Source organism: Hesperophylax consimilis, chromosome 3 (assembly GCF_061612785.1).
Source record: "Hesperophylax consimilis isolate HC1 chromosome 3, BYU_Hcon_1.0, whole genome shotgun sequence".
NCBI lineage: Eukaryota > Metazoa > Arthropoda > Insecta > Trichoptera > Limnephilidae > Hesperophylax > Hesperophylax consimilis.
The window spans coordinates 12,632,841-12,658,393 of record NC_142838.1 but is presented as its reverse complement, the minus strand read 5'-3'; the positions used below and the strand labels follow the sequence as shown (position 1 = coordinate 12,658,393).

The following is a 25,553-nucleotide window of genomic DNA, read 5'->3' as shown; positions in this document are numbered from 1 at the left end:
TTTGCATTTCCATTTGAAATGGATTTATTTGAAATAAAGCACATCTCTGGTTGTGAGGCTCAAGCTAGTAGGAAAGGGAAGGAAATGGGTAAGAGTAAGGTGGGGAAGTACCTGGCTGTTCAGATCTGGTCACTAAACATGGCTAATGCCATTTTAAGAAATTATTTTTTATTTCTTATTATTTTTTTATTAAAAAGGAACACAAACATTCCTGAGTTACGAATAACCTGACAACATTTGAAAATCTTCTACTACCACCACACTAAGTGCAAAATGTTACTTGTGTCGTGATGGAGGACTTAGTCAGAAGAGGAATTGGCACTGACTGGCAATGTTTTTCACCAGGACGATACTGAGAGTACCTTCCATTCTTGAACATTTTGCAAATAAGCTGTGTATTATTTCTAATTAGTTCATAATGAAATAACACAGATTAATCAAATAACCTTTAATGAGGCACGCCAGGGTTCTAACCACGTAGGCACGGAATTTGTGCCACCATAGGCATGCCAGGGTTTAAACCACGGAAGCACTAAGTTTGTGCCACATTAGGCACGCCAGGGTTTGAATCACGGAGGCACGGAGTTTGTGCCACATTAGGCACGCCAGACATAAACCACGGAGGCACGGAATTTCTGCCACTTTTTTGTTTGATTAGGATGAATATGACGTGTCTTTAGACACATGGATATCGTAAAATTTCAATTTTCGAAGGGTAAATTTCTTGTTTTGAAATCCTGATGCAAACATTTTTTATGAATCATTTCAGCTTCAGAAAACCTTCCAATATAATAACCCCATGATTTATCACCGACTGCGCTAGAACATAATAAGTTTAAAACCTTCATGTAAGTTTATTTTTGCGCTGTGATGGGAATCGAACCCGACTCAATGTCAAATGCCAGTACCTTACCGCCACAAGATACCTGCATCCAACGTTAGTCAATTTTAAACTCCATCTTACAAAGGCTACCACCTTACCACGAAACAGTTCATTACCCTTTGATGCAAATTATTCGCGTAGGCATAAACCCTTGTTCTGTGGGAGTGCATCGGTGCTTTATAATCTTTGGAAGACAAAGAAACCACCGTATTTAAATGTAAATGCAGCAAATCAAAACAAACCATTTAAAGTTATTTTTTTGAATAACTTAATGAGTATAACCTCAAATTGTAATATTTAATTACTGAAGACAATGTTAGCGATTTTTTGAAAAGAAAATTAGAAAAGATATTGTCGCTTGTAAAAAAATCAATAGATGTCGCACATTAAAAATAAAAATAGGAGCTATTTATCTCCTAAGACATTACCTAGATTGCATTTGGTTGAATCTTGCGATCATACAGGATGGGGCAGAAGTAATGACCCGGTTTTGAGATGGTATAAAAAACTAATAAAATTAGAAACTTTTTTTAATAAACACATTAAAAAAATGGAAGTGGTCTCTTTTACATCCGAACAAAAAAGTTTTTTTTTGTATCCACCTATACACTACTACAAAAGCAAGGATATGTACGTGTAGATCTCCAGTTATATATATTTTAATGTATTATAGTGATTTGTTTATGGTGTATTATGCCGCACCTCTTGCCTCTCTTTCTTTAGCCAACGTTTCGGACAGCATTGAAGTGTCTATCATCAGGGCAGATGTGTAATTTAAGGTTGTGATGAAATGTGTGCTTATCTATGAAGATGTGATACCGTGTTGCCAGCTCCAACCTTCTAAGAGCTGACAGTAACGTATAATTTTAAAGTGGTTTTTCTGCGTTTCTGCTTTTCTTTAGTTCTGGTGTAGTCGTCAATTACCGGATACCAAGAACTGCTGAACTTGAAACTTTGGCTAAAGAAGGAGGTAGCGCAACGCGGCATAATACCCCAAAAACAAACCACTATAATACTTTTGGCCGTGAAAATCTTAAATCATACCTTTTTAATATATCTCAATAATTTAAAGTTTTATATATATATATAAAACTTTAAATTATTGAGATATATTAATTATTACTCAATTAATAAAGACTATTATTTATAAATAAACTCATTTTTTTAATTATTATTGTTACTACGCGTGACAGCTGTTTCACCTGAATGCATTATCAAACTATGGTTAGGCCATTTACATACGATATATTTATATTATTTCAATGTAGATACTTATGAATAAATGATAAAAAAGAATTGACTATATATTTATCATCCTATTGAGTAAAATGTTGGAAATTGTTAATGGTTATTGATAAGCCTTTAAAGTTTCCCCACTTATTCTGTTGTTTAAATTTGACTAAAGGTCGTTAAAGTAAGAAGTGTTTCCAAGTAAATAATTTGGATGTCTCAGACATTTTTTTCCCTGCATAATTATTATGCCAACTTGTATTTCTGTGTTTTCTAATAATTGAACTCGGCTTAATCATATCCAGAAGTGGTGAGCGATTATATTCTTTTGTAATTTATCAAACTAGCAATAAGATTATTAGAATTATTATTCATTTCCAACTGCTCTTAAAGATTTCAGTTTACAGCCTTTATGTTGTGCATGTAACGGAGTTGTCAATTTATATATTTTTAAAATCAATTTAATAGTAATATTATTGAATACATATATAGTAATATTATTGAATACATATATGTATTCAATAATATTACTATTAAATTGATTTTAAAAATATATAAATTGACAACTCCGTTACATGCACAACATAAAGGCTGTAAACTGAAATCTTTAAGAGCAGTTAATAATAATAATATATATATATATATATGGATCTAGATCAGTCCAGGGGGGTATAACTCCGATCGAAAATTGGAGCCGAAATATTGTGACGTCATATTTATGCCTAACTATATCCACCAATGAAAAACTCTGAAAATCTATGTAATAAACATTCAAAGTTTTTCATTGGTCTCTAGTATAATACGTAGGCTCCGAATGAGAATTTTACTGTCTATATATTGGCATATCTATGGTTTTTTAGGTCCGATTTGTTTCATACAAAAAGCTCGAAGTTATCAATCTATAGAAGTTGTTTTATGGATCAATCTACATTGTACCACCTTCCCAGTCTTATAGTTTGATAACAAATAATTATAAGCAATAATTAGTCATCCCGAGTAAAAATAAATGCCGCCAACGGAAATTAAACCCGTCATGGGACATGGCATGGCAATTGGCACGGGTTCAATTCCTCAATTCAATTACTCGGGAGATATTTTCAATTTGTATTAGTATTTCGGATGACTAATTATTGCTTATAATTATTTGTTATCCTTTATGCTATGCATAAAACCTTGTCTTATAAACGTTAGTTTATCATTAAAAAAAAATAGAGTTTGATATTCATTGATTTATGTAAATGTACTGATGATTTTTTTCAATATCATGTAGGTAATTTAATTGCTCTTAATGACTATTAATAATAATATTTGAATTGTTTAATTGTAAATCAAAATATTCGGGGACATTATTATGTGTACAAATTTTTGCAGCGGCAATAAATACAGGTTTCAATTTCGCGACCCAACTAAATTTACCGTACTGCTTTACTGCAAGAAAACAGTATCCAATTTCGTCGTAAAAAATGCAGTGTCCGATTTCGCGTGTACAAGTCAGGTCGAAAGGTGGACCGATATATTTTTCGCTGACTCCAATTACACAAACTGTGTAGGTACCTTGAAATGTCTGAAAAAGTATTTATGTTTAAAATAACTTAATGAGTAAAACCTCAAATTGTAATATTTAATTATTGAAGACAATATTAGCGATTCTTAAGGCCTCGTGCGTTGAAAGATGGTTTGAAGGGGAGATATGTAAATACAAATGTTAGAGAGAGAACGTTAATATTAAAATACGATAATAATTAAACAAAAATGATGAAAATATTTAATAACACATGACTCGTTTGAAATAGAGCACGAAACTCTGGACAAATGCTTTAGTTGTATTAAAGATACACTGTGAATTTTTTCGTACCTGTAACATATTGAATAACAGAACAAAACGTGTTTTTAATAATTTTCGGAGCTTCCTTTGCGATTTTTTTCTATCGAAGGAATTTCATATAATTAACGTTTCGGCATAACAAATAAATAATTATTATCTTTTAAAAATAAAAAAATTTTATAACTTAAAATCTGAAAGAGTTGACGGGAAACTTGTCGGTAGAAATTGGGTTTGATTTTGAAACAGAAAAAAACGGCGGCGCCCATGCAAGGAGAGGCTCATAGGTTCAAGTCCTAGATGCGAAATTTCCGTTAACTTCTTCTTGAAGGCAATCTTTATACAGAAATCTTTCAGAAATACAGGTAGATACGTCATTATGCAACATTCATTATATAAGGCCATTTGATTAGAGTTTTAATGTAATTTATGGGCTATATTTACATTATTTATATCATTTATCTAAAATTTAGCTGAAAGAACTACAGTCCATCTTCGATTTCAAATCACTGTGTCTAGGCAAAGAGTTGACTCAAACAACACAAACCTAGTAATTTATACACTGGTGCAAATGAAATATGTGTATTAATTTCTGACAGTGAACTCATGCACGGTGTATCAGCACGTATCCGAATTATTTTTACCGGCTATTCCTGAGCATATCTGGAATAAAAAATGTATTTGAAATTTTGCTGACCGATGATTTTTTCCTCAGTAAAAAAATAATATATATTATTCCAACACACGTCGCCACTGGTAGTAGCCTAGCGGGTCACGTGATACGCAGTGTGATCAGTGGCGTAGCAGTGAGATAGATATTATATCTGGATAAAATAAATATTTTAAATGTCGGAAAGTAAAATGCCATCTACATTTTTTACTTCCTCGCCGGTTCTCTAACCCTTCGGGTATGTGCTGATAAGCCTGTATATAAAATAAAATAAAAGAACAACATACCAAGTACAAAGCAAGCGACGAACAGGGCGACAATCTCGGCATTTTTAAGCACCGATACCACGTCTTTGATGAGGTTCGTTGCCGGAGACTTGAACTCCAGGTTGATGGTCATCATCAGTATTCCGCTCACCACCTTCAGCACTGCATACAGGTAAAATGCCGGCCTGTCAAATATAACGACAGGATATTTTTATTGTATTACGAAATAAAAAAAACAGAGCGTAATTTAATACATTAACGGTAACTGTATCTCACTACACATAACCTTCGTTTGACTTACAATAAATGGGGTATTTTTACAAACATATAGAGTTATAACTATAAAGAGAGCGTACCGTTAAAATTAAAGTTGTTTTTTTTTCTGATTCTGATAATAGTATTATGTATTAAAATCAGTAAAAAGTACTAAAGTAATTTTTCATTAATTAATTTGAGTTGTTTCACAATAAATATATAATATAATATGGAATACATTTGAGGTACTTTCTTAGTAGAGCTGTGGTGAAAGACCACCATTCAGAAATGAAACGTTGCTTAATATAGCTTTAGCCATGTTTGGTGACCAGATCTGAATAGCCTGGTACTCCCCAACCTTCCCTTTTCCCATCTCCATCCCTTATGGCTCCAGAATGGAAGATACTCTCAGTAGCGCCCTAGTGAAAGTCCACCATTCAGAATTTAAACATACTCAAAATGGCTTTAACCGTAGTTGGTGTCCATATTTGAATAGCCAGGTACTCCAAGCGTTCCAAATGCTCTCGTCTGGAACCAGTGAGATTATGGCATCCCCAATTGGGGTATGTTGTGAGGCTGCAGGTAGTGGTGAAGGCACTACCTAAATATTCAGATTTGGTCACCAAAAAACGGTTAAAGCAATTTCAAACAACGTATCAATTCTGAATGGTGATTTACACCAAGGCGATACTGTGAATATCTTCCACTCTGGCTATATATTCAAAAATATAATTGTGAAGGGCTGAATGTATAGTTAACAGTTTGATATTTTCATTTTGATTTGTTGTTAGTGTTCCGAAAATTCATTAATATTTTACCTGAAATCCGTGTATCCTTTATCCCTACTGGCGTAGTCGATCAGCAACCCTGAGAGAGGAGATGAAATCATTCCTCCAATACTTCCGTAGATCCTCTGCAGTCCATAGTCCGCCTCATGCTCTCTGAGGATGGCTATCACGGCACCCTCAAACATGGCGAAGGCTGTTCCTCCGATTATTCCAATGAAAACACGAACCTGTTGATATAATACTACTTATATAGGGTGACCGGATAAATCATCAAAATGATAATTCATCACATCTTTAAAAAGTTATAAAAAGTCATGGAAAGTGATGAAACAAAAACTTTATGAACTGGGTTAAGTAGGTTAGGTTAGGTTAGGGTCAAACGCCGTACGTGCGAACTATTTGTTCCCAGCTTACAAATTAGTGTTAACTACAATTTTATGCATTTTTATCTTTATTAATAGTATTATCATTGATTTGGAGGATATTGGCAAATTATCTATTATTATGTAAACGATTATTTTAGATTTTAATTTTTCTGTTTTATGTATTTTGTTGATTCTTGTGGATTTTTATTATTATTTTCATTGACATTTGTATTTTTATTGTTTGTGATAATTAAAAATTAATTTATGCGGTATTTGTTTGAAAAGACTAATGGAAGAGAGAGCACATAACACAGACCACGTACATTAGGTATATTTGTAAGCATTTAAATCGTGTGGTTTATATCGACATCGCAGTAAAACGTTACATTATTGTGATGTACGCAAAATAAATAAACCTCATTACTCATTATAAAAAGGAAAAGGTTAAAATGGAAGTTTTTTGTATTGTTATGTACGGTACCCATTTGTCATTTTTCTTCAAATCAATCTAATCGGTAAATTATTTTGAATTTAAAAAAATATCTTTTGAATGTGCACCTTCAGTTATTTAAAATTAGAAGAAATACGACATTATTTAACTTAGATGATAGTTTGTATTCTTCCGTACACTGGAGATAAACATCGCAAAACGAAGAATAGAGTAACTGTATGAATATTATGTAAAATAGGTAACTACAATCCTGCTTCCGGGAATACAAAACAGGAATAGGCACTTACTCGTAACGTAACTAACAACGGCTAACATTTCCGCTTAAGGCTCTGAAGTTCCAATTATAGGTCGTTACCGTTGTTCTTGTCGCGAACTTGATATTAGAAATAATTGGTAATTGAATAAGTGATGTTACCGGCGGCGAAGAAATTTTAGTAGTAAAGTGGAAGCAAGCTGCGGCAAAATAATTATATTACAACTGCATATAATGAGTGGTCCATTATGTAAATTAATCGTTTTCAATGTCTTCGTAATTTTTTTTGATCTTTTAGAGGATTTTACATAGGAATAATACAAATTATACAGTTTTTTCTTTCTTTTTTTACATATCTGAATTGCCCCCGTAATAATCTTTTGTATTTATTTAGTGATAAATTTAAGATGTCCACTGACTCGGCATAATTATTTCACTCGATTAGAAATCTGTACAATAGGTAGGATATAATATATTATAGTAGTTACTCCGAGAATTCTACTTCAACTCTGAAATAAATCCTGACTTCTAGTAGTACGTAATGAAATCCGAAAGCTTATCAATCCAAGTAATTTTGGGCTCATTCAAATGCATCATATATTTTAAATAGAAATTCAAATCTGTATAAATCCTTCTATCTGACAATTTAATAATATTCAGGTTATTTAAGAGGGTGTTGTAGTTCAATCAAAAATGTTGTAATATCCATTTTAAAATTTAGAAAACGTAAGAATTAATTTTGTATAATTTTAATAGCTTATAACGTGCATATTGTAATGTGGATTCCAGGCGGGAGAATTGTAATCAAGTCGAATTCTAACAAAGTTTGGCATTTTATAAAATAAAATGTTTTTTTTGTAAGCCAGAGACAAGTTCCTATCGTAAGTATAACTTATATGATAAGATTTCGTTTTCGTTCTCGAAAAATTCATCAGTTTTTGTGTACTTATTTCGTTAGAGCTTATTTTCACCGATCACTTTCTTCTATTAGTCACCAAATTATTCATGCATATTGATGCAAAAATGTGTCACTTTTTAGATTTGAGCTTCCCTCTTTTACGGTCCATTCTCTCCTCGTATGCTTTATTATCGTCTTAACCCTTGGAATGCCATCCTCCCGCGACCTATTACTTCTTATTGAAAAAACGCGCGTGCTTCTTATATCGAACTTCTTTCTTGAACAGAAAATCAATTTTATTTGTCAATGAGGTAGCCAAAAGAGACAGTATGAATAGCTATGGCTCATGACTCATTTTATTATTGCCACGGTACCAGCTCAATATTTTCGTAAGGTTCAAAGAGTCGACTCAATTGAATGACGGCTCAATTAAATGACGGCTCAATTGAATAAAGCCTCAATTAAACTCAGAGTGTTTTTTTTACATTATCTCTACACAGGAGGCCTTGAGGAAGAAAAATTCTCCTCAGGGCCTATGTCATCTTTGGGGCTGCTGTGTAAGGGGTTTTCCTCTTCCATGACAGAAAGGAGAGGAAGTTCTCGGAAGGAAACAGGTATGAGGGGGTGGGTTGGAATCTGGGGGGTCAGAGTGTCCAAGAGTAACAGACGTATGAATTCATCACTCCAACTTCCTGAAAGACCTGTTGGAGTGGTCAAAAGATCTACATCAACTAGTCTCTCTACTCTTGCTACGCAGTTGGTAAGCAGACGCATCCGCCGCCAAAACCCAGACAAACCTCACCTCATAAAGTCGTTCACTCCTGTTAAGTCACCAAACGTAGCGAACCACATGAAGTAACCTATGGCGCAGGTGTTGGTTATCCAATAAATGGTTCCTGGGGCGGCGGTACAGATACCTGCATCCCAAATTGAGAATGAGTATGAGCGTATGAGAATACTATGCTCGCCCGATACGACTCGCTCGTTACAACTCCTCCAGTACGGCTCCCCCGGTACTGCTCCCCTGATACGGCTCCCCTAATACGGCTCCCAGCTCCCAGCAGTTTGTAGGTGTAGGTACATGTGTCCAAGCCCACATGTCAGACTATCAGGCACTGTTCACGTCGCTGAGTATGTAATAACAATTAAGAATTATTATTACATACTCAGCGACTATTTTTCAAAAATATCTCATAACAAAAAAGAGTAGCTAGTAGAGTTGAGCTCCCTCAATTGTACGGCTCGCAATGAAAGACTCATTGCCTCACAATATCCGTTTTCTTTCAAATCGATACACCTAGATCAATTTCGAGAGATTATCGCATCAGTGTTATGAACACATTAAATTTAGATACATTTAGTTGAGGAATATGAATAATTGACTACACATGTAGCGTTATTTGGGGAAGCAAAATTGTTGTTAAGTCCCCACGTGCTTGATAGTAATTTAATTCCTGCAGGTAATGATTGCGATGCACGGAATCTGATGTCTTATCTTTTTAATTGTTCAAAGATCACAGACAGCGCACGCAATGATATTTTACTATTTCAGAAAGGTATTTTTCACATAACCTTCAACGAAATTTCAATGGAAAACTATTTTAGCATTACCGGTACCAACATAAAAATATATCATCAATTATTATTTCCAGTATTTAAATCTTGTCAAAAACGTTTTATTCCGTCAGTATGACTGCATACAGATTTACAGCCTTACTAATAAACGTGTTTTAATTTTAACGCAACTGATATACCACCATTTACGTATCTTAAACGGTTGTTTATCAGTTGTGTAAAATTTAAAACGCGTTCTTTGGTAAGGCTGCATGTATAGCAAAACTATCAATATAAATTGGTAAATTTTACAATATATCAGCAAAAAATATATAAATATAACAATTTAACAACATATTTAAAGTCGTCTAAAAACGTACACGTAAAATTGACATAAGAATTACTTATTGTCACAGAAAATATAACAATTTATACCATTAAATACGTCTGACGCACAATTTCTCAGCTACATATAGGTACATACACATACGCACACAAACTACTTACTCTAATTTTTTTCTTCTTTTAATAAGGTTATCGCCCATTTTAATAGATGAAAATGTATCATATTTAAGGGGTTGATTATGAGAGCAAAAATAGTTTTAGGTATCTCCAAAAATGACAAAGTTAAGACCTTTAAAAGGAAACTTAGGTAAAGCGTAATCCATGTTGTCTCGTGACGTGACGAGACACGATTATGTACAATCATAGGCATACAAACATAATAGACTTGCTCTAACATAAAATGATGGTATTATTTCGACGTGCTGGAGGCAAACCACGTGACCAAATTTTTGGAGCCAGGAGGGTTCGAGAATGCTTTGAATAAACTACGACATCAGTACGTTGACCGCTGAAGAGCAGTGAAGCCACCCCGTTAGGCGAAACATGGTTTGTTCCCCTTTCCGTAGATGTACTATCAATTTGGACGTCTATGAGTATAATTCGTAATGCTGCGCGTGTAATTCTGTTGAGTACGTGCTGATACACCCTGTATTTAGTACTTACCGCCATATAAGACCAAAAGGTGAGCGCTGGATCCAGCTCCACTTCCTCCTTGAGGTTTGAGCACAGTCCCTGACGAGGGGTGGAGGCCAGACATTGAGGGGTGCAGGACGAAACGGAGAGCTTCTTCACTTCGGGAGAAGGCGTAGTAACTACCCCTTCGACTTGTTGTTTTCCGAATACTAGTTCCACGGATATCTCACGTTCTTGCTAGAAATATAACATAAAATAACAGTGATTAAACGGAATATTGACGAAAAGTTAAGTTAAGTGAAAAAATACCTAACATGATCTTAACTAACCTTAGCTATTATTATACTAACCTAACTATCACGAAACTATTTATTTAATTTTACGTTCTACGACCCAACGTACGAGAATTTTCATTTACATATTCCAGAATTTCAGTAATTAATTTTCTACATAAATAGCCATTATAAAGCTAAATAATCACTTAATAAAGTGAAAGGCGAATGGAAGGAGCTGCGAAACATCGAATAAATTTGAAGTTGAACGACAAATAATATTTAAAATCACGCTTTAAAAATTAAATAAAAAGAGGCTGTGTAATAGTTTATATATTCCGTTCAATAAAACACAATTGCCTAATTTACTGTTTTCAAGATTAATTTTTGAGGACAACTTTCATTTTTTATTTATAAAATGGTTTTGGAAGGAGAAACAGATAATAATTATCAGTGTATTTTAGGATGCAATGGATTTTTTATTGTAGTATATTTTACAATAAACCTAATAGTTACGTCGTGGATTCTGACCGCAAAAAACGCACTTTGAAACAATTTAAAAAAAAAAAAACACGTTTAATTTATGGGAAAACCGTACATCGTGAATAGTTATTTTCCTTTCCTAAAACGAATACGGTGTAATGAACAGTAGCTTGAAGTGGATTGACCTATGATTAGTAACAATATCGGAATTGCCAGGTAGGAACTTCATAAACGTCATCTTAGTTTCCCAAATTCCTTCCACATGGAGATAAACGAGTATTGCTAATTTATTAAGAATCTCTTAAAATTTTTGGTAATCCGGTTAAAAACTTTTAGTAAATTCTTAATAAATCGGAACGCGTGTTCTTGCACCTGCATTTGCCCTGATAATATATAATGATTTTTAAATATCTTTATGTAAGCAAATTATTATTAATGCGAATCTCGTATGCAGAAAACACATTTAATTAGATTGGGGATCAGAGTACAATTTCGTATTTGACATGATCGTAAACCCGGTGATGTAAATTGAATTTAAGAAAATATTGCGGGAGTTTAAAAAACACCTACCTCTGCATAAAAGTCTGAGCAAGAAGCCTTAGACAGCTTTATCTCAAGTTGCTCCTTTTTCGTCATACTTGACAATCTCTTTTTGGCTTCATCTTCCGATAGTCTCTCAATTCCAAACGTTTTCAGGTGTCGATCTTCATTCTTCAACGAGAGGGGGATTATTTTATCCATCGATACTTTTGACAATGGAATCACTTTGGCCATGAAATTAAACTCTTTCTCGGTATCTGAAAGTTTATCTGTTTCATTGGAAAGTTCAGTGTTTCCGAAAGCGCACATGATTTCGGTAGAGTTCTCGTCGGTGGATTCACAGTTCAATCCGTACATCCCATAAGTTGGGAAGAACAAGGCCGTGTGAGATATTCTGCGAACTGAGGTTGTGTATCGTTGACTATCCTGGATTATCCTTTGGCTGTTTTGGTCCAGAAGAGAAGAGTCTCCTGGGAGATCTTCAGAAGTTAGGGTGTACCTGAACACTTCGGTGGACTCTTCCTTTGGACTCCGGACTTGGACGAAATAGCTCTCAGCGTTGGTCAAGTTCATGGAGCTATTTCCTGATGGCCATTCGCAGACCACTCCGCAAATCTCTAACCTGTAAACAAAACACGTTTTATTATGTTATGTTAGAAATCGTACAATCTAGGAACTGTAAAAAATATGTGTTAGAAGTAAGTAGCTACTCTTATTGGTTTATATTTTATAATCTGATAAACTAGTTCATTAAAAAAGATAATCGACTTATTTCCAGAAAAAAACATTGGAACTATTGAAATCTATAAGTTAGAAGTCAGGGTGATGTCCTTTTAGTTTGTCCTACTTACGTTGCAAAACTCTTTAAAATAGTTTTAACTTCACACAAGCTTTGCCCTACACATTTTACTTTAAACATACCTTCACATATTGACGGAAAGAACTCAAGAAATGGCCTCAATATTGGATTGTTCTATGAAATGTAAAATTTTGTACCAAAAAAAAAAAAACTTGCAAACATATTATAGCGATGTTTTTCATTACTATTATATGTAGATATCATCAAAAATACTAAGTCTGTGCGTCCAGCGTAACTCTGGTTCAATGATCCCAAATTTAATTGATGTGTGTAGAATTCAGCGATAAAGTGCCAACCCTTATTACAATATTTTAACAGAGAATTATTGTAATTATGTCATTTTCAAAATCGACACTGATTTGTTAAGAATTCAGACTATCCCTTGTTTTTACTAGCCGCTTTTTTGCGCAATGCGTCATAATGTTTATAAGACAATAGGTCACATGAAGAACTCTGACAGCCTAGATGGCCAGTCACCATCATTAGTCAGATGCAGTCACGGTTCAATCAACCGTTGCTGCATTCAAAGTTAACCAAAAGACCTAGCAGACTATATATATAGACTATACCAACCTAAAATAAAGCCAGAAAATGACGTAAGTAAAGCAGCCGTGCACAAAAATATGCGACGCGTTGCCCTGGGGTATTGGACACACTTGCGGTTAAATTTGCTCTAGCAAATCTCTAAAATAAAGTGGGAATCTTTACGACATAAGTGATGAAGTCATGTATAAATAATATTCGACTTTGCACTAGCTTGTTTATTTTTATTATTTCTGATTAACGTATAACTAAAATCCCAAATGTTTCTAGAGGGATCCCTCGGGAAGTTACTAATTCATCGTCTAGAAAAATAAAATATGGTGCGTACCGATAATTTTATAGTTTGAAAAACGTTTTATAAAATTTTCAAATTAAGTTTCACTTTCCGTTTAAGTAATCAAATCACCTCAATGGCGTTTTTCATTGCATTAAAAATATATCGGTAAATTTTATGAATGGTGATTTTATAAATCGTAATGAAAATGGTTTTCTTGGTATTTTTCAATACTGCAATACCAGTGACACTCCTTAAATTTTATTTCAGTTCATTCCAAGAATGCGGACTGAAGACGTAAAATGGACTGCCTTTAAAATTTACAACAAGAGTGGGAGATTTATTTGTAAGAAACAAACGGATTTTATAATCACAATATGAATAAGGTTAAGCCAAAAAGAGATGTTTTTTATGCCTTAAAACTAATACAGTAAAAGGGAGAGGAATAGGAATATAGGATAAGGATAGGAAATGATTCCGATACACTTTGTACTCGTGCATTAATTTATGATCTTAAGCGTTACTTCTGGAGGTTATTGATAATATTGTCTACATTATGAAATTTTAGATACATTAGTCATGTATGTAGCGATCATATTGGTAAAATGGTTATGTTTATTGCTATGCCAGACCGTTCAATGCCTTGTACAACCCAAGGGCTATTTTAATGCGCTGTTGTTGCGACTCCGATAGTATTTAATAATACGCGTATATCTCATATTAATTGAGCTGCTGCGTTGAACATCCCTAGAACTTCTCAATGCAATGTTTACTAGGCAGATCTGCATAATATAACATAACGAAAAATAGTAAACATTTCTTAAATTAAAAGTCGTTTTTTATCGTTCATGTGTATACCAGTATTAAAGTATAAAACCAATCGCATATATATTAATTTAATTTCTATGATTATCCAGAAACGATTGGTATTATTGCCGAAAATTAATATGCTTGATTCTAAAATTGTTGAGGCTTATTTTTTTCATGCCCCGGGGTATTTAATTCCGGGTTTGCCATATAAAAGGTTAGAATTTGACAAATAAAACAGATATGTCATTAGCAATTATTAGGCCAAAGTACATATTTTTACGGAAAATCGGACAAATATTTTCCTTACACGCTACTACGCTAATGTCTTATATAAATATATAATATCTTTTTTATTTATGAAATCGCACAAAAGTCCCTTCTGCTCCCAACCGTCTGGAGCCAGTGAGACTATGGCATTTCCAATTGGGATATGTTATGAGACTTAAGGTGATGGTAAGGAAATACTTGGCTATTCAGATCTGGTCACCAAATACGGCCAAAGCTATTTTAAGCAACGTTTCAATTCTGAATGGTGTTCTTAAACCAGGGCGATACTGAGAGTATCTTCCACTCTGGAATGTGCCGTAAATATACTAGTAACATTATTCACCAACATTGTTTCATAAATATAATTTCTGTTCTCAATATTATCATAACAACCAATACTCTATGGCTTATTGTTTAATCAGATGTTCTTGTGTTTAACTTTCGTGATTAAACATTATTGAGAATGCGATTTTATACTCGATTTCATTAGTCATTGCCTATACACGGTGTCCGGAAACTCGTAGTACAAGCGGGAAACTGGAGAATCTACACCACATGGGGAACCCAAAAAAACATAAAGTTTTTTGATTTGTGCATTTTCAAAAAAAAAAAAAAACCAAAAAAATATATTTTTCGGCTATTTTAGGGTTAAAGTTTTTTCTGGTGTTTAGGGTTGAATAACAGATGTTTTAACCCTGCAGAGCAGAAATATTTTATGATTACACCGGGTTAAATGAAGGGTGATTTCAAAATAATGCTTCAAATCCGAGTTTCTTCATTTGTTTTACTTTCAAATAGTTTTAATTAGTTTTATACTTTGATCTTCAGTAATAATTTATAAGAATGATTAAAAAAAAAAAAAAATCAACTTCAAACTCGATTTACTCGATAACGAAAGCTCAAATAAAAAAGTGGGTGTGTCAAGCCTACGCAAGACAGAAGTGAAACTTCTTTTGTTAAACCGTATGAACCACAATCAATTACGTATTTCACTCGTATTACACTCACGACGCAGTATACTAACCAAGCAGCTGATGCTTGGCGTGGCGCAGTTCGCTGGTGTCTGAGAGAGAGGAAAGAAGAGAAGAGAGAGAACGTTCGTGAGCGGCTCCCCCACCTCAACAAGCGCATATGGTGAGAGAGGGACAGTGAACGGTGAGCGGTGGTGGGGGTACCCGCATTTTCGTGTCGATCCTGACTCGGTTTTACTCCGTCCATCGAAAATCCATTACGCGCCTAAAGAAGTTTCACTTCAAAAAAAAAATATACTACAAAATCGACTCCAAATGTGATGTAGATTCACCAGTTTCCCGCTTGTACTACGAGTTTCCGGACACCCTGTATTTACTTAATTTTATATTCGATTACAGTAGTAATTGCCTATGTGTACTTGATGTTATACTCGATTTCATTAATTATTGCCTATGTGTACTTAATTTTATACTCTATTTTATTAATTATTGGCTTTATGTACTTAATTTTATACTGTATTTAAGTAGTTATTGCCTATATGTACTTGAATTTATACTCGATTTCATTAGTAATGTTATTGCCTATGTGTACTTGATTTTATACTCGATTTCATTAATTATTAGCTTTATATACTTAATTTTATACTCTATTTAAGTAGTTATTGCCTATATGTACTTGAATTTATACTCGATTTCATTAGTTATTGCCTATGTGTACTTGATTTTATACTCGATTTCATTAGTTATTACTTATATGCACTTGATTTTATACTCTATTTCAGTAGTTATTGCTGATGGGTACTTGAATTTATACTCGATTTCATTAGTTATTGCCTATGTACTTGAAATTGATGCATTTCTTAGTAAGATGGAATATGTACTATGTACTCTAGCAACATTATAAAAACTGTGATATTTTTATTAGGTCTTTAGGTCTTAGGTCTTATTTTTATTCCAAAATCAGATTGTTTTAATTAACCGGCGTTTTGTACCAATTTTTCCAAATTTTACTTTTCTAATTCTGGGATTTTCGCTAAAAATTCTGTGGCTTGCTGATGAACCGGCCAATGTCAGTTTTTCAAATATGACATGACCTTTGAAGAATTTGCTGTTTTTAAATAGATCTATTTAAATTCAGAATTTGTTTCATGAATGAGTGAATGCAAATTGAACCACTTCGTCAATGACCGTGCATTCTATAAACATTTGATGACAATTTCGTATACACACACGGACATATACGTATTTCTCTGAAAATGGATAACATTACAGCAGATAATACACGAAATAAATGTCGGTCCTACCCAAACGGGATTTGACTCAGGTAAGTTTTTAGATTCTCACGGCCAAAAGCATTTTTGTTGTTTGTTTTTGGGGTGTTATGCCGTGTTGCGCTAACTCCTTCTTTAGCCGACGTTTCGGACAGCGTTGCAGTCTCCATCATCAGGGCAGATCCGGTAGACACATCTTCGGATCTACCGGATCTGCCCTGATGACGGACACTGCAACGCTGTCCGAAACGTCGGCTAAAGAAGGAGTTAGCGCAACACGGCATAACACCCCAAAAACAAACAACAAAAAAAGGGATTTGACTCAGTTTTTACCGCGTATATATACAGAGTGTCAGGGGGTAAAGTGCGCTAACTTCATGTGGGTGATTCTACGTGATTTTAGAAGTAAAAAATTAAAAAAACTTTTTCGAATTTCCAATGTTCAAAAGTAAAAAAAAAAAATTGTTTTATAGGAAAATAAACATTATCATTTCGAGCTTTTTATCTTTTTTTACTTCTACCATCATGTAGAATCATCTCACGAAGTTAGCACACTTTACCCCCGGACACCCTGTATACATTCTTATTTTTTTTTTGTTTTAAAGACATTTTTAAAGATCCCAGCAGTTAAGAGCCAGTCCCTCGAGAAGATAGTTCAAACCTCAGTCAAACAAAACATATCAAAAAAACAATGAAAAATGTTTTTAAAAATATATCCTTTAATAAAAGCAGTATTAAGTATGGTAAAAAAACTTTTAAAACTGTTAAAATGGTAAGAAAGGTAACCATTACCCTGAAAGTCGAAATATCCTATATAAGTCCCATTTACTAAAAACTGAATGTCACCCTATCTGTTTTTATTATCTACTCTGGTTCTTCTTTTAAATAATAATTAATGATTAGTTATGGTTCAAATATTGTTACAATATACTGTCAAATTACCCATCTGGTAACACATCTATTACTCATTTTTTCTTTAATTTTGATATATTTTGTGTTTGTATGTAGAATTACTTTATGTTTGTGAACTCTTCTGTTTGCTTGACTCAAATGTAAATTGTTAACCTCGATTCAGGCTTAGTCCTAGTGAGGTTGATTTTTATGTGAATAAAAGTGTTTTATGTATAGTGAGATGCAATAAATAAATAAATAAATCCTTTTTCTAAATCGAAAGCTTCTTTTAAAATTCGAATACCAATTATGATGCGAAATCGCAAAAAATATAATATATTTTATATAATGCCACATAATACCACAAATACCACATCGAGTTTTCACCATATATGTTTTATCGAACTGACTTTTAGCCCTTTTAGAAGCAAGTCACAGAATTATAAGAACAAAAATCTATCTATTTTTGCAATTTTATTGTCTTATTATAATCAAGATCTTAATTGCTTTTTGCGCTAGTGAAATTTTTAAGATATTAATACATTGGTTGACAAGCGGCAAAATTTCTGCAAAGTAAAATTCAAGGTCATTCTATAAATATTTGTTATATACAGAACATAAACCTGTTTTTTTCATATTATTTGTCATTTGGTGCACGTATAAATAAATTATCACCATAATTATATCGTTAAAATTTTTCAAGAACAGATAAATTGACAATTTTAAGAAGATGATGAGTGTTTTTAGCACCAATTAGTTTGAATATTTTTTATCAGCTGTGTTGAATGGCGCTATTTAAAGCAGAAAACATTTTGTAGGAAGCGATTCAGAAGATGATTGAAGTTAATTGAAATCCCATTCAAACCTTGATAAATGCAGTTTCGTGATATTTAAGACAACCTCCCTGACATAATGGAAACTAGCTTTGGACTGAGGGGACGCTATTTCTAAACCCGTCGACGGAGAAAACAACAACTATCTTATGGTACGGATGTTTACGTAATAATCAAACATCCCAATGCGATCTAAAGTGCAGGGCACTTCAAGTATCGCCCAGGTGCAAAACAATGCTTCAAATAGGTAGGTTTTTTGATCACATCAAATAGCCAGAAAAGTAGATACTTCCTAATCTTCCTATTCTTTGATTCCTTCCCCATCCCATTTTTTTCTTCTCACAACATTTCCTTTGCAATTAGACTTGGTCAGTTTTTAAATTGATGATAATAGATTTTTTTTAACATTATCTTGGCAATTGACACTTGTTTTTGCATAGCTTCTTACTCCTATAAGGTCAATCCAGTAGGTGCCCACCTGCTGCTTGCTTTGTAAATAGATAAGTTCTATATCCATGTTTTCTTATATCAATCACTTTTATCCAAATGTTCCAATCTTAATTCAACAAAATGCTACCAATTCTTAGTTAGGGCTACAAAAACAATTCTTGCTAAATCAAATATTGTTGCGATTTGTAAGAACAGTTGGTTCAACACACAGTTTTAAGAAATTAAATGAATCAGGTACATTCTGTTTATCCAGCACATCACTTAAATCTTTGTTTATTTAGAAACACCAATGTAATGGTAATGCGACAGTTTGCGACAGAAGAAAATTATTTTGACAGTTGATTTTTTGTTGATAATAAATATTTCGCACACTACGAAGAAATGTGTCCTAACTGTGAAATTACGCTTAGATTACCATGAGAGTAAGTTCATATTATTTTTTCTGAATGGTGGTTTATATATTGATGGCTAAAAGTATATTTCTATAAACCAATATTCCGAGATTAACACAGTTGAAATTTTGAATTTAAAAGAATGGAAACTTTAAGGCATTAAATCTGTTTATTTGTAAATTTGTAGCAAGGAAAACTCTTGAACCTTGCTTTAGAGTCATTAAATTTGCAGACCTATGTGTGAATTTCTTGCAATAACTTAATTGTTTATTAAAAAAAAACAAATACTAACTCTCAGGCGAAGCCGAGTAGTAACTACTAGTAAATGAACATTCTAAGACATTATTTTATTACTTTCCTATGAAGAATTTTATTTTTTTATTTAGCGACTTATCCATTCTTTGACAGAAGAATTAATAAATCTCATATAGGTTAAGGTAAAGACAATTATTATATTTTTATTATTTAGTACGATTAATTTGAGACTTTGAATTATCCCATCTAAGGCAATATAAGTGTTCTCACCTCATATCTACATCAAAAGCGTATGGATGTATCGGGTCACAGGAGAACTGGGCGGCCGACACGTTGAGCGAGTGGGCGGGACAACCCAGCACCAGGTCAGCCCTGGCCGGGAAGGTCACGGTCACCCGCCCCACGGGTACCAACAGCAGCAGCAGGGCGGCCGCACCGCCCATCGCCGAAAACATTGACAGGAGGAGCTGCAGGAGAAAGTGAAGAATGATTAAAAAATAAAATTATAATGGAATTTTTACCGTTTTGTCACATTGTAGGTGTGCGTATACGCAATATCAGGTAGATCACGTCGAGCGGATCTAAAATTACAATCTCTCAACAGTCGGTCACTACTCCTCTCTGTTTGCTCCTCGTTTAAATATAAAACTGCTTTATAAAGAACACTGCAAGGCTGGCTAAAACATTTTATAAAGGAGAAGGAAGCTCAACACGGGATAATATTTAAAAAATCAATCACAATAATACAACTCCTTTTTAAATACATATAAAGGGTTTTCCGATAAGAGGTGTTATTTTGAATAACCCCCTATTTCGGTAGATGTTACTTTTGAAGCTGTCATTTTTTAACATTTGACAAGTAGAAACTACGTCATTAATAAAAATGAAACGATACACGCTTCAACAACGCATTGAAATTATTAAAATTCACTTGAGTGAATCAAATGCAAATCATCTTGAGTGGTGAGGCCCATTTCCACCTCGGTGGCTTCGTCAACAAGCAAAATTGTCGCATCTGGGGCTCGGAAAACCCAAGAACTATTGTTAAACAGCCTCACTATTCTCAACGTGTGACTGTTTGGTGCGGTTTATGGTCCGGTGGAGTCATTGGACCTTACTTTTTCGAAAATTAGGCTGGAGCAACAGTTACGGTGAATGGATCGCTATCGAGAGATTATTAATGATTTTTTATGGCCGGAATCGGATGGTTTTGATCTAGACAACGTTTACTTTCAACAAAACGGTGCTACGTGCCACACAAGCAACGAAATCATTGATCTTTTACGATTGAATATCAAAATAACACCTCTTATTGGAAAACCCTGTAGAATACATTATTTTTAATTAGTAGATATTTTTTGAAATAACTTAAAATATTCAAATAATATTTACTTGCGTACGCCGGGATTTGAAATCGCGAACTCCGGCTGGCTAGTTAAGAGCCTTACCCCTCGGCCACAGATTAAATCAGCAATAAAATTGTGAATTGAATTTGATGCGTTTCAACACCGCGATGTGTTGATCAAATCTCATGTAAAATGCAGTTATTAAAACGACCCAACAAAAGTATTACGTCAGCATGGCATCCTGTCCTTTATCCAACTGGGTACAATAATGTTCGTGATTTCCGTGAATTCCGAATGCGCAAATAATCTAAATTATTTAAATAATCCGGATAATCAGGCCGACCTGTGAGACTCATCGGATTAGTAAATGGATCGGACCATTGACGGACATACCTACATCATTTCCGGACTCCGGCCGCGCCGATTGGACAAGGCAAATTACGAAAAAAACTCGTGTAAAGCATTCATAATCATTCCCCATCGAATTAACTTGGCCAATTAAGCAATGACGACCTTCGTGAACGAGGGGTAAGGCTCTCGACTAGCAAGCAAGAGGTCGCGGGTTCAAATCCCGACGTGCCACACAGAGAAAACTTACTGACAAATTTCATAATAAACCATCATAAAACTTTCACATCTCGTCAATTATTTTTATTCAGATATATTCTGAATGTCTAATATTTTATTATGAAATGGTCACGCAATCACATTTTTAACATCTTGATTAAAAAAAGCCGTTTTTCTCCGTGCAAGTAAATTTTATTTGATTAACTAAAACTTCCGGCTACGAACAAAAAAACATTGGCAAAAGCTATTAAAGCTATTTCCTTAGCAGTTTTACTAATGACTGACACATTCTTCCTTTGGAACTCCAAAGTAACTTCTGCGTTTATTTATTTTAATGTATCTATGTTGTCTTGTCTTTAATATAATGTTGTCTTTCCCGAAATGAGTTTTGTAAACTCACTGGGAATAATATATTATAACTTATTATTTTGAAATAAATAAAAAAATATTTTATTACATACTGTATTTAATTTAGTCTTATGAGTATTTTTAATTCCTTTCCAATATTAAGTTTACATTTGACGGCCTCCGTGGTTGTGGGGTAAGGTTCTTAACTAGCAAGCGATAGGTCACGTGTTCAAACTCTGGCGTGCGAAAATAAATTTTATTCGATTAATTTGTGTTATTTCATAATTTACTCATTTAAAATAATATAAAATATATTTGTGGCAGGTTCCAAAGTCTAAAATACTGTCAGTATCGCCCCGGTGTAAAACCACCATTCAGAATTGAAACGACGCTTGAAATGGCTTTAGCCGTGTTTATTGACCATATCTGAATAGCTAGGTACTTCCCCATCTTCTTCTACCCCATCTCATCCCCCTCCACTTCCTTCAGCCTCACAACTTACCCCAATTGAGATACCCCATAGTCTCTCTGGCTCCACATGGTCGGGAGCATGACTTGGGACTTTTATTCGGTTTCACATTTAAAAACGATCAACGGAGATCTTAATTCGACGAAACGGACTTAAAGTCATTTAAATTTGTGATTTCAAGGTACCAACCTAGCTTTGAATATACTTATAGAATTAATAAATTATGACCTAGATCTTTCTTAAATTTCAAATTTCTCCTAAATGTTGTAAATACTCTAGCCGTTTGTTGAGCGAGGGATTTCTTATTAAATAAAACTTCGGCTTAAACAAAACACTTGCACGGAGAAAACTTACTTTTAAAAAATATTGCTAATTTATTAAGAATCTCTTCGAATTATTCGTGATTGCAGGCCATTAACGAATAAATTGATAGGTATACCGATTCACTTTTAGTAAAATACCAATGTTTTGTCACGATGTTGGAGTAACACGTATTCCGTATCCCCATCGGTCTCTACAATAGTCGACAGCTAACGCCATATATGAGTATAACCATATAACCCAATAGACTAATCAAGGATATCAAACTATTTTATTTAATCAAGGATATCACACTATTGCCAATGATTTATAAATTATTGATTATTTATAAAAATGTCACCAAGGAATTCAATCAAAAATATTTTTAAATGTAAAAGCAAATATTATGACGTCAATAGTAACATTATGGAAACGTCAACGGAGTTTTTTTACAAACAATTTTAAAGGCATAAAGTAAACAATATAGTTATTACACAGATAAGATCATTTTGTGTTATTTTATAATCGCTGTAATGACGATAAAAAAATTACAGCTTCCTCTGTGATTCAAGCGTAATGCTTTAATTGGTTACAAAGTCTTATTATTTGTTATCTCAAACTAAATAGGGTTTTTGCAGTTGCACCTAATGTAACATTAAGTGTGTTTTTATCGTTTTATGTCAACTATTTTCCGTCAATTTAATGTAAAACCACACTTCTCCCAACCTTCTTAAGCCAGTGAGACTGTGGCGTACCCAATTGGAGTAGGTTGTGAGACTGTGCGTATCGAGGAAGGGAAATAGATGGGGAAGAGGAAAGTACTCGGATATTAAGATCTGGTCACCAAACACGGCCAAAGCCATTTCAAGCAGCGTTTCAATTCTGAATGGCGGTCTTACACCAGGATGATACTGAGAGTAGCTTCCATTCTGCAACATGCCGCAAATATATTATGCATTATGTTTAATGAATAATTAGTGGAATAGAACAAATTAATCGAATAGAATTTATTTTCCCTCGCCAGAGTTTGAACCCGTGACCTATCGCTTGCTAGTCGAGAACCTTACCCCAAGACCACGGAGGCCGTCAAATGGAAGCTCAATATTGGAAAGGAATTAAAAATACTCATAAGACTAAATTCAATACTGTATGTAATAAAACATTTTTTATTTTTTATTTATTACAAAATAATAAGTTATAATGTATTATTCCCAGTGAGTTTACAAAACTCATTTCGGGAAAGACAACATTATATTAAAGACAAGACAACATAGATACATTAAAATAAATAAACGCAGAAGTTATTTTGGAGTTCCAAAGAAAGAATGTGTCAGTCATTAATAAAACTGCTGAGGAAATAGGTTTTAATAGCTTTTGCCAATGTTTTTTATTCGTAGCCGGAAGTTTTAGATTACTAGGTAATGCGTTATATGGCTTATGTGCAGAGATGTACTTTATTCCAAATAAATCCATTTCAAATGGAAATGCAAAATACAAAATGGGTATTTTCCATTTTGCATTTTAAATGCTTTTTTAAAAACCATTTTAAATGCTTTTCTCAATGCATTTTCCATTTTAAATGCTTTTTTGCAACATTCTTCCTACTTTCTCCACTCTTTTTTTTTCCTAAGCCCCAAATATCAGTCAGTCCTCAACCTCGCTATGAGAGATAATTTACATTTGTCAAGATGCTCCCTGGTAGGAGCCCTGGCAATTGAATGATACCATTACAAAAAATACTGATTCAAATACTGAACATGGCCGACGCTGTAATATTAAATGTTAGATAGCAGTTTCTATGTTTTTACGTTGGCAACAACTAATCCCGCGCAAATGTTTTGTGGTTTCATAATCTGTAGTCGTGGTGTTTTTGGATTTACCATCATGTAATATGTTTGTTTTACATTGATGTCCATTATTAAATGACAAAATTGTTTAAAAATTCTATAATTATTTTAATTGTTTGACCTGAGAAACCATTTTGCATTTTTAATGCATTTTGAAAATAGGTATTTTGCATTTTGCATTTTGCATTTGAAATACTTTTCTAAAAACCATTTTGCATTTTGCATTTTCAAATGGAAAAGTTTTGACCCATTTCCATTTTGCATTTCAAATGGTTTTGGGTACCCATTTTGCACATCTCTGCTTATGTGCAATGTATGGTAAGGAATTAATTCCAAATTTTATCGTGTACGTAGATGACGATAAGTGTGTTTGATTTTGTGATCGTGTTTTGTGCATTAGATCTAACATCCTTTTAAATGTAGATATTTGTTAGTTTCTTGCGCTTGTGTTTGACATTTGTTGTCTCCTACCTATCAATTTGATGCTGTTTCGGGAATATATGACTGATATTTTTTAAACTCTAATAGGAGTAATTATTTACCAGACTATGCTAATAAAAATTGCTGTTGCATAGTGACTCTTCGCTAATCAGTGCGAATTATTTGTGTTCAATGCTACCTGCATGAAAAATAAGATCAGAAGGCTGTCCACATCGACGTATAACATTCGAATACAGATAGCGATAAGGTTGAAATTATCTCTTAACACCGGCTGCCTGTTTTGATTATGCTAAAGAAAAACATCGCCAAAATGAAAGGTCTACAGCAGTTTATTTTGGATTGAGAAGTTGACGCACAAATATTAAAATGTTTAACTATCAATAACCTTAAGAATTTATTTGTAATATTACATAATTAAATCATTCCCAAAAATGAGTTCTTAATTAGCAGATTTTGAGGATTAAAACATTTTTTTAGACCTAATACTATACATACATATTTTTTTTAAAGACTTATAAGAAAATTGCTGGATTGTAGCAAATATAACTAAGTACGTGTTGTTTCACAGAATTTGATCGATTCATCAAATTTGATTTTCACCATCTGTGAGGGTTCTATTCAAGTTCTGTTCTTATATTATTATTGGCCAGTTGTTCACAAAACTGAAATAATAACAGAACTTGAATAGAACCTTCACAGAACTTGAACATT

General features: G+C 33.6%; 1 protein-coding gene across 1 annotated transcript in view; it reads right to left on the bottom strand.

The window, feature by feature from the left end:
* Positions 1 to 25,553, bottom strand: part of LOC149424975 (uncharacterized) — a 97,688-nt gene that overhangs the window by 13,141 nt on the left and 58,994 nt on the right. The window contains exons 4-8 of the mRNA XM_089648235.1: positions 19,795 to 19,991; positions 11,739 to 12,330; positions 10,444 to 10,650; positions 5,945 to 6,141; positions 4,893 to 5,056 (exon numbers count right to left, since the gene is read on the bottom strand). Of these exons, the coding sequence (XP_089504361.1) occupies positions 4,893 to 5,056; positions 5,945 to 6,141; positions 10,444 to 10,650; positions 11,739 to 12,330; positions 19,795 to 19,991 (1,357 nt within the window). The remainder of the gene's footprint in view (positions 1 to 4,892; positions 5,057 to 5,944; positions 6,142 to 10,443; positions 10,651 to 11,738; positions 12,331 to 19,794; positions 19,992 to 25,553) is intronic.